Source organism: Enhydra lutris, unplaced genomic scaffold, assembly GCF_002288905.1.
Source record: "Enhydra lutris kenyoni isolate GAN:26980312 unplaced genomic scaffold, ASM228890v2 scaffoldscaffold12, whole genome shotgun sequence".
Classification (NCBI taxonomy): domain Eukaryota; kingdom Metazoa; phylum Chordata; class Mammalia; order Carnivora; family Mustelidae; genus Enhydra; species Enhydra lutris.
The window spans coordinates 47,214,066-47,228,486 of NW_019154096.1; the positions used below are offsets into that span (position 1 = coordinate 47,214,066).

At 42.0% G+C, this 14,421-nt stretch overlaps 1 protein-coding gene across 4 annotated transcripts in view; it reads left to right on the forward strand.

The window, feature by feature from the left end:
• The first annotated feature begins 3,094 nt into the window (after positions 1–3,094).
• LOC111145230 (leucine rich glioma inactivated 1) overlaps positions 3,095–14,421 on the forward strand; it is a 39,465-nt gene continuing 28,138 nt past the window's right edge. For 2 of the 4 annotated variants that reach the window (XM_022499994.1, XM_022499995.1), the window contains exons 1-2: positions 3,451–3,665; positions 4,072–4,143. In XM_022499994.1, coding sequence (XP_022355702.1) covers positions 3,451–3,665; positions 4,072–4,143 — 287 coding nt within the window. Of the gene's footprint in view, positions 3,666–4,071; positions 4,144–14,421 lie in introns of all 4 variants that reach the window. The other 2 variants (XM_022499992.1, XM_022499993.1) reach the window with 2 other exon arrangements.

The window sequence follows — 14,421 nt, forward strand, 5'->3', positions numbered from 1 at the left end:
TGTATTACTAATATCCTCAAGATGCAGAAGAGAAATCTATGGCTTAGAAAGTTTACACTGTAGCCTGTGGTCACACAGCTGGCAACGTGCAGAGCCATCCTGAGATCCACTCATCTCCTCCTCTACAGCTGGGCCTGTGCATCTAGCCTTCCTCAGCCAAGCCTCCCAGCCCCCTTGGGCATCCTTCCAGCTTTGTTTCATCCCTTCTAGCCTACTCTCCCAAGGATCCCCATCATAAATCCACAGGTGGGTTATCAAACTATATCTAAGGTGTCCGACTTGGTGGAAACCCCTAGCTTCCACCCTCCCGATTCCCACATCCTCTCTGTGCCGTACCAGGGCTTCCTGGAGGAGGAGGAAGTTGTGGGGAAAGGAAGTCTCATCAGCAACAAGAGCCCCCTCTCCAGGCCCCTCAAGACTTCAGTATGGCAAACTGCTCTTCCTAGCCCCCTCCTCAGATCCAATTTGGGAACCAGGCAGTTTCTCTTCCCTTAAAAGGCCATCAGCATTCCACATTACACGGTTACAATTTTGCCTGATCTTAGTGGGTTAGTGGGTGTTTTAACTGAATAAGGAATTCAAGTCTGGGCTTTAAATGCCAAAGAGAAAGAAAAAGTTACTGTCTTTTCAGAATGCCCATTGTAATTTGTCCTTAGAGACCCCCCTCCCCTCCCCATGGTCCCTTTTCCACTAGAACTGACACACTAATAAATATAGCTGCCATGTGAAGTTATGGGCATGATTTCTTTCCCTCATTCATTTGCCCTTCTGCCTTTGTCCAGTCAAAAATGAAAGTGCTCACCCTTTCTCTGACTGTGTCTACAGAGTGCAAAGCGAAGGGCTGATCAAGCAATCTTGGTAACTTGGTACATTTGAAAGTGAAACACAGGGAGTGACTTACCCTGTTTAACCACACTCATCCATTTCACCACGTCTCTGAGAATGTCACCTCACACAGAATGGTTGCTCTGCTCCCCACCATCTGTATGACCTCTTGGGAACTCAGTTTCCCCACCTGTAACATTTTGGGGACTGGATCTGAGAACTCTGAAGTCCCTGAAGGTTCTTGGGATCTTTATTTTATAATTACAAAATGCATCATTTACAAGTCAGATAAGTTAGGGGATGGGTAGTTAGAATAAAAACAATCCTCTATGAAATTTTACCACATAATTATTTTATGGAACAAATTTCCAGTGTGCACTTGAAACAAGACCCAATTTATAGAAATCTGGCTTGCAGCCAACTTTTAAGTGACACTTTTACCATTTCAAGTGGGGCTTGCCCATGGGTCACGGTTATTATAAACACTATCATATATTCCCTCCCTCCAAAGAGACTAGATAGTGAAACGTTAGTAGAATCTACTCTAAAATCATTACTTCTCTTGCATGGAGGTTTTTTCCTTTTCTGTAAAAATATAACACATTTATATGCCCTCAAAAATCGGTCTAATGATCATAATCTACTGGTCCTTTTGAAGCACAAATCAGATTATATCACTCCTTGCCCAAAACACTGCAGAGGTGTCTGCTGTCCTCAGGGTCGAGGCCGAGTCCTTGGGTCTATTTGCCCCACCTGGAAAGTTCCAGCTCTCTCCTTCATTCCCCCTTACCTGGGAACTCAGCTCAATCATTACTTCTTTAGGGAATTGTCCTCTGGCCCCCTTGATGAGATCAAATTCCTCTATTGTAACTCTGAGACGGGATGTGAAGTTTCATTGGATGAGCATGTCCTGGTCATGAATAGCCTCTACTCTAGTTGTTGCTCTAGAAGGTGAACTGTTTGCCCAGCATGTGCACAATGCTGTCCAGGCACTGGAGTCACTGCAGGGTCTCTGCCCTTATGAAGCTTACAGTCTTCTGGGTAAACAGACAGTAACCAAATACAAGAGTGAACATGCCTGCCACTGTCCCCCCTCCCCCCACCTCCAGAACTTAGAGAAATTAAACAAGTGACTGCAGTGAGCGTGGGGCATGTGATGGGAGGGAAGGGGTAGACCACCAATGCATCAAGTTCCCGTGGAGGACGAGTTTGGTCATAATCATGCATTTACTCAAACAGTCCTTTTACTGTTTTCAGTCTAAGAAGCTGAGCAGGAGAAAGAACTATAGACTGACATCCCCTGGCCAGCTGGGCCAGCTCCAGAGTGGCCGACTTCAGCATGGTAAGAGAATCAAGGGTCTATTCTCCTCCTTGTCCTCCAAGCCAAGGGTCTTCCCACCCTCTTGGACTAAACCACCTTGCCCCAGTGTCAAGGTCTGTTTGTTTTTTTTTTTTCTTTAAATAAATTTCCTATTCCAAAGATATGTTCTCCTTCCCATCAGGTATGACAGTGAGATAACTTAGCACTTTGATGTAATGTTCATGATATTTATGGAACACCTATGCTACCATCCCCATTTCACAGACAGACGAACAGATGCAGGGATAAGGCTAATTCGCTTGTAGCAGACCTGGGACCTCAAAACCAGGGCTCTGGCTTTTAATCCAGTGCTTTCCCCACCCTGTCTGAGCCTCTTGGGTTAAACCAGGCCTTTACAGGGCCCTCAGAAGCCAAAGTCGGCTGCCTCCTGCTGGCAGGGAGCTCCCTCAGGGCTTCTGGTCCTGCAGCTGACTGAAGGGAGTGTGAGAAAGGAGGAGGGAGGATTATGCACAGGGGCAGTCTACATCCTCATTTCCTCCTTCATCATGGAAGGAGGGGATGGGTTACACATGGGGGGGGCGGATTATGAAAAGCAAGAATTCATAAGAGTTGATAAGTGTCAGAAGACTGTTTACTCACATTCATTCCCTGAAAGTCACATTCTCCATGTGTTCCTATTTGTCTTTCAACGGTGGCATCAGTCAGGTGGAATCAGCAAGCAAGACCAAGGTTTTAGCCAAATGCTGCGGAGAGAGAGAGAGTTTCATTTAACTTCATTTTTCCAGCCAGGGCTGGCTCCAAAGCGAGTTTTTCTCACTCGGTCTTTTGCTACATGCACAGCAAATTCCCAGAGGTTTCTGAGACTGCCGAGATCTGATACAAGATGACTGCTCCCACCCTCCCGCCCACCCACCCACTAATAAGACATAAAGCAGTCCTATTTTTGGTAACAATTAAAGGGCCTCTCGGTGCAAGCAAAACGCTGTTTATTTTCTGTTACATCACTTCACTTTGCCTTCGAAGGCTGGTCTGTGCTCAGTGTTCTCGTGGTGATGCAAGTCGGCTCTCTCCTCCAGCAGTTGGGTCCCTCCCATCGCACAGCACCTCACAGGTCTCTTCCCTGAGCAGTGCGTTGCTGGAGCGAAGAGCAGCTCACGAATCAGCTGCAGGTCCCCGTTTTGAAAAGCAGAGATACAGAGGCAAAGGAAACGGGTGGACTCCTGTGTGACCTGGTCTCAGAGCAAGACAATCACCAGCTGAATTCCAGAAGCCCTGTTCATGTTTGGGGATATTTTTTCGACTGCATGGAATCAGAGAGAAGCCAAAGGATGGGAACTGCCTGCATCCCCCTGAAAAGAATTGCTTATTTCCTATGTCTCTTATCTGCGCTTTTGCTGACTGAGGGGAAGAAACCAGCGAAGCCAAAATGCCCTGCCGTGTGTACTTGTACCAAAGATAATGCTTTATGTGAGAATGCCAGATCCATTCCACGCACCGTTCCTCCTGATGTTATCTCATTGTAAGGCCCGTAAGCATTTTCATATCTAATTTACGATTTAAAAATTCCAGCCGATGTATTTGGGGCTTTGTATGTATCGGTAGAAGGGCATGGAGAGAGAATTTCCTCTTGCGTGCTTGGCCATTTGACAGTGCTAACATTTTGCTGCATTTAGAAATTTTGATTTTGATTAAGCTGCTATGGAACATGCTTAGATATCCCCCACCCCTGAACATTATTATGAGAAACCTGTAGCCGATTCCATCTCTCCTGCTCCATCTGGGAAGGAACAGTATGGTACTTCATAAAATAGTGTCAAAATAGTGACTGTTTTGCTAAACTGGATTAACATAAGGTTTGTTCTATGTGTGTGTGTGTGTCTCTTTGTGTACGTCTGTTTGTTTGTTTTTTGTTTGTTTTCTTTCAGATCCTTTGTGAGATCTGGTTTTACTGAAATCTCAGAAGGGAGTTTTTTATTCACACCATCGCTGCAGCTCTTGTGAGAAATATTTATATCATGACTATTTTTAATATAGCATATATTTGGATAAGCCCTCTAGTAAAACGATCTCAATATTAATTTTGTCAAATGTGATTGCATTTCTGGGAAGAAAAAGACAATCAGTAAAGTCAGAGGTAGCTGGGTTTGTTTGGGACTGGACACGAGCAGTGCAGGTTGATTCTTTGCAATGGTAATTTGCTAACCTGTAATGCTGTCTACTCTAACGGCTATTTATGAAGTTGTTGGAATGTTTGCAACAATGCTCCCAATTCCATGCCACTATTTTACTTTCATTTTTGACTTGGGAACTTTGCTTATTTTGCCCTGGAGTTTTTGAATTAGTCAATAGAGAACCCTGCATAACATATGCACTCAAGATGTTGTCTCCCGGGGATCTGGGGCAGGCTGCTACTCTGTATGATTTACCATGTGGGGAAAAACAAATTCGGGTTCTTTCTAGGTAACTCCTTAATATATTAACTCTCGTGAGATTGTTTTCTAATCTCCCATCACTTATAACTAGTCGCCTTACAAGGAGGCAAAGAAAATATTAATATAGGGTGGTGCGAAGGATTAGTCTTTGCCGTATGTTTTGAGTTAGCCACGAGGGAACCACCTATTCTGGCTATGTCTCAAAATAGTCAAAAAACAATATTTGACTAAGAAATTCAATTTCTCCACCGGCACAATATCACATGTATCATTTGTTCTGACGTGTAATGTTTGGCCATTGGAGTGCTAGTTCTTAGAGCTGGACCATGTGAGGGTCAAGAGGTCTCCTCAGACTCAGGTGTCAGGCGACAGATTGAAGTTGTAGTGATATGGTTCCAGGAGGAAATTAGCCAATTGTTGATCAACTGAGTTTTCATTATCTGAACTGTATGATTCAGGACACAAGTTTTTTGCTTGCTTTTTTGTTTTTTGGGTTTTTTTTTTTTTTCCTTAATTAGCCATTTTGGCTGTTTGAGGTTATATATGCAGAGACAAACAGCATGATTTGAAACTGGAGAGACCTGTGTAAATCTAACCCCAGCACTCACTAGAAACTAGACAAGGAATCTTGTGCAAATGACTAAATCTCTCTGAGCCTCAGTCTCCTCATCTATAAAATGGAGATGTTGATACATTGAAGGATTTTTATCAGAGATAGATAAGATTTAAGTAGATAAATGCTTGGCATTGGGTATGACAAATGCTTACACATTTTAAGAAAGGTAGTGTTTTTAATTTTTACATAAAGCTAAAAAGCTAAAAAAAATCTATAAATTAAACCTGTTAATCTGTTGTTTTATCTATATGAAATTCCAAAACTGGTTTGACTCTTTCTTTGAATTCACAAACCTGATCAGGTGTTCGGACATTATGTAACAATGTTGGCTAATGTCTTTCTACTAGCGAGTGTCTTGGGGTGATATGCAATTGAGCAGAATATTCTTAAGGGATTTATCTGATTGATGGCTAGTGGTATGATTAGGGGAAGAGTTAGCACATCAGACAAATCCAAAAAAGAGTCTTCAGTACATAGAGAGGCAAAGTCTCCCATGGCAGGATCCTTCTGCAGCCTAAGAATTGGTTGTATCTGAAAAAGTGATAATTGTGCTTATGTTGTCCACTTGTTAAATAAATAAATGGCTCATTTAAAAAGCATCCTTTTCCAGAGCTAAGGAACCTCTTTCCTTCCCAGGATAGTTAAATAGGTGAGTCCTTAAAATTCAAGGAGAAGCGTCAGTCAACACATTCTAATATTCCAACACTAAACAGACATTAGCTGTGACACAGAAAACCTGGACTGAGCAACCCAATCAGTTAGAACATGTCTACTTTTTTTTTTTTTTTGCCAGGGCCCAGCCTCCCAAGCGCAGATGCTGGACAGTGGTATAGGAATAGTTACCGGCTGCTGCGGGGTAATGTGATTACACGTATTTAGAATCACAGAGGGAAGCCAAGGAGCTGGTTTTTAAATAGCCCACACCGAGTGTGTGCCATGCCCCTGTGTCCCATGCTCTGAGTTCCTATGGAACATTCCAGCCCTTATTTCTAAAAGCAGTTCAGGTTTCAGAAATAACAAAAGGGCAAGTAATTCTTGCCCTGTATGTCCTTACTTAACTCACATTGGCTAACCTCGACATGCAAATTTGTGCCTGGGCAGAGCTTATGGATAAGTGTCAGGTGTCGAAGTTTGTCTCTGATCCCGGCACCTTGTTTCCTAAAGATTTTGCTCCCTATTCTTCCTGCTCAATGTTCTTTGCTTCCTCCTCTTCAGAAGAGGGTCTAATAAGCTCATTTTCACCGAGGAGGAACTAAATCGTAAGGCTCCAAATGGGAATTGTGCCATAATCATAACGTTGATGGGAATAGATGGTTCACGGATGAAGAGTTCTTCTGTGGGGCAGGGCCACCAGGTGCCCTGAAAACCCCACGTGGGCTGCCAGTCCCTCCCGGAACATGAAGAGGAAGGGGCCTGAATTTGCCTTTGTGTGACTTTGGCCTTCAGACAAGGCCTGGATCACAGCAGCGGTGGCTTGTGTTTTGCAATGAATTCTAACAGCCTTTGTGACCATGGATTACCAAATTGACCTGTCCTATCCTGTGAAGGGATAAACTTCAGACTTGATGCTGCTTCATTGTTGTGCAAAGACAGTTGGTTTCTTGCTCTGTTGTTGAAAAGGGAAAAGAAATGGCCCATTCCCATGATCCATGCTAACAATCTGATAATTTTGTTATGGTCCCAAATGCTTTTTCAGACCTTCTGCAGAAGCATGATGAGAAGTACTTTTTTGAAATGTCAGCCTGGGGTACTGAGGAAAACAGATGCAGTGCCCTTTTAAATTACACACCGTGTTTGGGGAGAAAAGATCCTGCTAGGCCACGGCTGACAATGTGTTTTGGAGGACAGGAACAACAAAAACCCACACTCTGTAGAGAGGAGAGGAAGAATAGAATTATCTAATAAAAATTCATCAAAAACAGTGAACAAAATATCTTATTTCTGGTTTTAAACAGCCACAATAACAAAACTTTGCCCAAGCAAACGCAATTTCATTCATGTTTTCCATAGAGTCAGTTGTGAGACATAACCAATGAGAATGATTATTCATTTGGGTTTGCATTTAGTGGTGGGGAACAGTGCTTGTAGCAAATGGAATTTGCAGAAATGTGTTTTCACACATTAAAGCCCTGTTCTTCTGAACTACAGACTGAAATCCCCAATGACAAAGGCTCATTTCAGAAGTAAAATTCTAACTGAAGAGTATAAAATGTGGCCACATTGCCATTTGTTTATAAAATTTTTAATTAACCAAATCCCTCCAACTCTTGCAAGAGTTCTGTTTGCAGGGAGCAAATTACAGGGTTGACTTAAGTATTGTGCTCAAAAAAAAAAAAAAAAAGAAAAAGAAAAAGAAAAAAAATCCATGTATATAAGAATTCAATGTGGTCAGAAAAAAAATTCTATTTATTCCAGTGAGATTTGGTCCTATCTGAAGCAATAGAATTGATCTCTCTGGGGGAAAAAAAAATAATCACTATTTCTTTTATTAATCCACAGTCAGCACACAAGTACATAGCCCCTAAGAAGTAAAAAATTAAAAAAGGAAAAAGTAAATACCATGAACAAGATAAATAATATGTCCGTTCTTATTAAGGTTTTATCATTTAGTCTTTCAAAATACTATCTGTCCAGGAAAAAAATACCATATCTCACCTTTGGAAGTGATTGGCCCTTTTTCTATTCCTCCTTATATTACAAGAATAAGAAAAATGTAGCACCCTTTAATGACTACTCAAGCCAGACCTAAATGCTAAGGGGGCTTCTGGGGGAATTGTTAGCTGGTTATGGATGAGCCTGGTTTTGTTTGGGGCCAGCTGATGCCCCTCACAATAGACCACGAAGTAACAGTTTCAGTTAGCAACTAGGTTGTGTTGTCTACAATACGCCTCATGACCCATGGCTCTGATTTTCAACTTTTTAATTACTTAGTTGTTGTGACTGCAAAGCAACCTTGTGCAATCAATGTCTTCTCCGAAAACGGATTTCTTCCTCTCAATTATTCAAGAGAGAAACTTAGGAGTTACTGACCCTCCTCATTCATTGTTCACTTCCAACCAGACAAGTCCTCTCTCAAATAGGATGAGAACCTGCCACCTCCTCTTCACCCCAAGGCCCTGGCCCTAATTAAAGCTGCCATCAGGGATTGATGGGCTGCTGTGGGAGTTTCTGCATCGGGTGCTCCTGCTACCCACCTCCATCCATTAGTGTTACTTCCAGAAACACCGATCTCATCATGTCACCCTGTGCTTGGACATCTTTAATGGTTCCCCAGAAACAGAGAAAGTCTGAACACCCGAGTTGGCATTAATAGAATGTAGATATTTGGGCAAGGTCATCGTTTATAATATTGATACCATACGTGCATGCGCACACACATGCACACACACACACACACACACACACGTGCACACAGACACTCCCCAAGCTCCATCCATAACAAACTGAAGTACCTAATTCCCTGACCTCTGTTCTCTCAAACTCTATAGACCTTTTGGATATCTTCAGTTCTTCCTGTCATTTACTAGAATTATCTGTGCTTCTATCTGCCCCATGTCTCTGGACCTCATGGACGGTTATCCAGAGTCAAGGTCATATTTGTTGAATTCAATCTATATTTTCACAGATTTTGTACTAAAGAGTCTTGCTTTCCTAATAGTAGATAGTCACATTCTTTTTTATGGTAGTGTACCCTATCAGATTTCACGCGAACTAATTGTGTGGAGGTCTAGAAAGTGAACGGAATCAAAACAATGTGAAGAGGTTCTGTTCAGCCTCAGAGTAAAGGCGCTGTTCACTGGCTCAGTTACTTCCCGCGTACTGGCATTTTACGTTGGGAATTGGCCTCCTTCCCGAGGAACCAAGGACTACCTGTACAAAGAGAGTAATGGTTGGGTGATACTCCCTCAAGCTAAAGAGGAGCTCCCCAATCTGTCTTAGGGACCCAGGTAACCTAGAAAGTGTGAGACAAAACACAACAGGCCATCATTGGGGAGCCCCCGGGTCTGAGGCTCCAGTTCCTGGAGGACCTGTACCCTCCCTCCTGAAGGCCTGGATACAGACTAAATTTGAATGGGTCAGGCAAAGTCTAGTCAGGAAACTACCTTGCCTTTGGGACCAGAACAAAATAGTGGAGGGCAGTCTGGGAGGCAAGGGCACATTCTCTTCCCCAGGAGAGGCTCGGGAGAGTGGCAGTTTGTTGGCGAACACCTCCTTCCTTTTCACTGCTCCTTCACTTTCTTGCTGCCTTTTCCCTATCTCTTCACCCACTTTCCTGGGCTATCTCAATCCCCTCGTCTGCATCATGTGTATTGGTTATACATATGAATTATATTTCCAAAAAGAAGAAAAAGGAAAAAACATGGCGTTATGATGTTAAACTTCTTGAACAGAGATTTCTAGTGTACCAGAATTTAAAAGGCAAAGCATCCAAAGCCTTTCTTAGACCCATTGCTGAGTCTCTTCTGTCCCACTTGGACTTCTTCTAGGCCTTTGACATGTAAAAAAATCATATTTGCTTCCCAGGTTCTCTGGTGATTCTGGAGGTTGACTAGCATCAAGGGTGGGTGAAGGGTAAAACCCTCCCTTTATTCAGTCTGATGAGACCTCCAAAGTGAAATGTTGGTTAAGCAGTATTAAGATGAAAAACAAAGTTCCCTAACAGAAAGGTAATTTCCTTTCTGACTTATTTATACTTGCTTAGCTACAAGTATGTATTCATTGTAGTGTTGCAGGCAGTAACAAAATGAAAGCAAAAGCCTCCCATCTCAGTAAATGCATTGTGGGATTCTTCTGTGCAACAGGCACAGCATTGGGCTTGTGAGGGACACGAAGATGAGGGACACGAAGATGAGAGTCAGCTCTCTCTCCCTCCCTGCTCTGATATGGCAGATACAATTTGGCAGTGATCCCTAAAAAGGTAAATTATAATCGCCTGTGTTTGAATGTATCACAAGGTGTTCTCTTTTTAAATTTTCTTATCCTAAGGTAGTCTTGATGGGCTTTCTCATTTTGTTCAAAATGATATTCAGTTGATCGGCGATGATGATGACTTGTGCCAACTATTGAGATATGGGCTACAAAATGATTACAGGGCCTTTATGGTGACAGCTGTGATATCAAAATGGCTAACCCTGGAGAGTTGGCAATATGGCAAGTAGCAAAGGGCACAGGTTTTGTGGTCAAATAAACATGGGTCCAGTCTCCACTCTGCTGCTTAGCAGTTTCATGATTTGGGGCAAGTTTAATCAAGCCTCATGATTTGCATCTGCAAAATGGGGAATAACCATCATACCTACTGCACAGGGTTGCAGTGAGGACTAAATGAAACAATAGATGGAAAGTGCTTGGCACAGTTCCTATAACTCAATAATAAACATTAGTTTTTATTATGGTTTTTGAAAATCACTTTAATTTGACCAACCACAATATTGGATTAGCATCTGATTGTATGGGCTGTGTTTGCTTATGATCCTACATTCAAAATGTTGTTGTTCTACCCATAGGTGTCCATCAGAACCTGCTAAGCAATCTTGCCTTCAAATTCCTCTCACCAAAAACATGAACTATTTGCCTTTCTGGGGTTAGAGGACTGAGAGGAAGCAGAATCCTCTCGCTTCTTTCTCATGGAAAAAAAAAAACTGGCACCAAATTTTGTAAAACATTATTTTCTTCAAAATAATTAACACTATCGAGTCTTCAGATGAGTAGTTCTGTGGTAGGAGGAAAGAGGTCTGAACCCGAAGACATGAATTTCAAATCCAGGTCACCCACTAATGGGCTTTCTGAACTTGGGTTGGTCACGAAATACCCCTGGGCCTCAGATTTTTTTTTCTTTTTAAGATTTTTATTTATTTATTTGACAGACGGAGATCACAAGTAGGCAGAGAAGCAGGCAGAGAGATAGGAGGAAGCAGGCTCCACTCCCTGCTGAGCAGAGAGCCCGATGTGGGGCTCGATCCAAGGATCCTGGGATCCTGACCTAATCTGAAGGCAGAGGCTTTAACCCACTGAGCCACCCAGGCGCCCCTGGGCCTCAGATTTTATATGTATAAAATACCAGAGATAGATAAAATTGTGATTCTCAAACTCAAATGCCAATGGGGATTGGGTGGTAGGGTAAATAACGGAAGCAGTTGAGTATAAGATAATAGTGGGTGGTAGTGACCAGGGTAAACCAGAGAAGACATGCCTTACCTAAAAATGACAAGATCCTCAGCTCCAGCGGATCATTGCTGATGAGAATATGGTACATGAGCATGGAGCCATATTTTCCTAATTTTCAGGGTAAGGCAAAAATCTGGAAGCAGATTTTTTTTAAAAGGCTAAAAACAAACAAAACATAAGTTGACAGTTCAAGACCTATCTATTCAATTAACTAAGGTGTCTTCCTGTCTTAAAAAAATTCTATTGCATTGTATTCCATTCTACAAGTAGAATTCCTAGAAATTAATATAATATAGAAGGTGGTCTCATTAAAGAAATGAAGAAAATTTATTGGATCATTTCTAACAAAGCAGCAAATTAGATTATTAAATGAAAGAGTCTCATAATATGGAATTGGCTATTATAAAGTCATCATTAAAAATAATGATGTGGTTCTCAATTTTCCAAGTAGATCCTCTGGGATTTTACCAAGACCTCCCCATGGTGACAGATGATAAAACAATATTTCATTATTTCTCCCATGGGCAGGGACTAGAGAGAAATTGTTATGCCCATTTACATGACAAGATGGCAGGTGTTTGCCTGTGTACAATGTGATTAAAAAGCAATAAGCCTTAAAAAAACAGTCCAGAATTCATATGTACAAACAATTCTGGAGTCATTAGAGAATTCCTGTGGGAGGTCTTAGATTCCTTCCAGCTATACTTCCACGGCTAAACATTTCTAGATCCTTCTTTGAGAACTATCTTTACTGCCAGTTTACAAGCCATACAATAAAACCAGGCAAAGTTTTGTTAGGGGGTGTTTGTCATGTTTGTATTGCCTGAGGCTAAGCACTTTATTGACCTCATTTCTTTACTTCATCATCACAATAACCCCATGAGGGGTTATGATTGCCTCCATTCCACAGATAAAGCACTGAGTCATAAAAGGGTTTTAGGTAACCTCCTCTATGTCACACCCCTCCTAAGTGGCACATCTGGAGCTTAACCTCACATCCTCACTTTTAACTACTTGCATCTACTTCCTCTTGAACATGAATCACTAGGCTTGACTTCGCATAGTTCCATTCCCCAAATCCAACCCCCTCTCAAAGGGTCAACCTTTGCCATTAATGGGGGTATTCAGGGGAATGTGTCCTGATTCCTGAGGACAATTAATGAGAAGGAGTTTCAAAAGCCCTTTGAAAGAATGGCAGCATTACTGGCAAGAGCAACTCGTTTCCCTAGGATTTAATTCTCATTTGTATGTGTAAGCCTTGGTCTCCTTGTTTGGAAAAAGGAAAGAGAGAAGAAAATAGCAAAAGAAAAAGGACTTACATACATTAAAGTTATGCCTTAGACCAACATCTTCTAAACTTGTGTCCTGTGGAACTATTGTCCAGCAAGAAACGGGTCTGTGCTCAAATAAATTTGGGAAACTGTACATTTTATCTCCCCACCTTGGCTACTCACAATGCACTTTGGCTTAGAAAAGCCTCTGGAATTATTTTATGTCATTTCACTTCTCTTCACATCTCATAGGATATTGGAGTCTATGCTTTTGGGATTCATAGCATTTACTAACTTAATTATTTATACCTCACCTTGTTCTAGAAAGGCTTGCTAGCAGTGCTTAGGCAAGTGCAAAGAACTCCACCTTAAAGGATACACTAAAACATCTATCTCCATATAAGGAGTTAACTCAGTTTTATTAGTGTGGATTCATGGAGTGTGATATCCAGGAGCATGCCTGCCTCCCACACTGTCCAGCTGGTCAAGCAGCTTGGCACACACAGCTGCTTTGGGGACCTCCCAGGGGATGCTCCACTTTTCTGAGGAAGTAGATTACCCCTCACAGCACATTTAACAGGAAAAAGCCCCTGAGCTTATATTTACACTCTCACTATTTTTGTTTGGAGCAGGTTCCTTAACAGCCATTTCCCAAATGGCTAATCCAGCATTTCCCTGGGTATGTTTCATGGAATATTCATTAAACATAAAGCTCAATGATAAAAGGGTCCCATGATCAATAAAATTGGGAAGCTGTGTATTTCATTCCATTTTGAAGAGTCTCAGTTTATTTAAGGATAGAAAGATTAGTGTGATTAAGAACCCTAATGATCTTTACTTATTCACTTTCCCAAGACTTATCTGTTTCTCTGTTCATGTAAAACCTCTCAACCCTATGAAGGCCTTGTATTCTAGGGAATAGACTCTGGGAACTTCCAGGCAAGGCTGTTCTAGATCTACAGCAGACAATGGGCAGATCTGATGGGACTAAAAAGAGAAAGCATGGTCTCACCTATGACCGACACCAGTTTGAGCACAGAATCCCAGCTTTGCCAGTTACAAGCTTCAAATTACTTTGCCTCTCTTACCTCAGTTTCCTTCATATTTTAAGAGGAGAATATAAAACCTAAATTATAGTGTTCACTTTAAGATTAAAATGAGTTCATAGATGGCAAGCTGCTGAAGATGAGGATTGGCACAGAATGGGCTTTCCATAAAATGTAAGTCCTTTATTCTTGGTGCTTCAGGACCAGGGCAATACAGACTGAATTTATAAACAACATTGGGAGGGGTGGGCTGTTGACTAGTTATGTCAATTCCTAGACTAGTTATGCCAACTCCCAGAAAGGAAAAGTTTGACTGTCCTGGGATAAGAGGTAATAGACCATACAAACAAAGAAGTAGATCCATGATTTGATCTTTGCTAGTAGGCATCATGTCAAGAATATTCCCAAGGGGATCCCTGCAGATCTAAAACCTACATTCTTTTTTTTTTTTTTAAAGATTTTGTTTATTTATTTGTCAGAGAGAGAGAGAGAGAGAGCAAGCACAGGCAGAGTGGCAGACAGAGGCAGAGGGAGAAGCAGGCTCCCCGCCGAGCAAGGAGCCCGATGCGGGACTCGATCCCAGGACGCTGGGATCATGACCTGAGCCAAAGGCAGCTGCTTAACCAACTGAGCCACCTAGGCGTCCCTAAAACCTACATTCTAATCCTGGCCCTGCTGCTGATAAAAGATGTATGTGACCTTGGGTAAATCCCTTAACTTCTGCAGACCTCAGTTTCCTCACCTG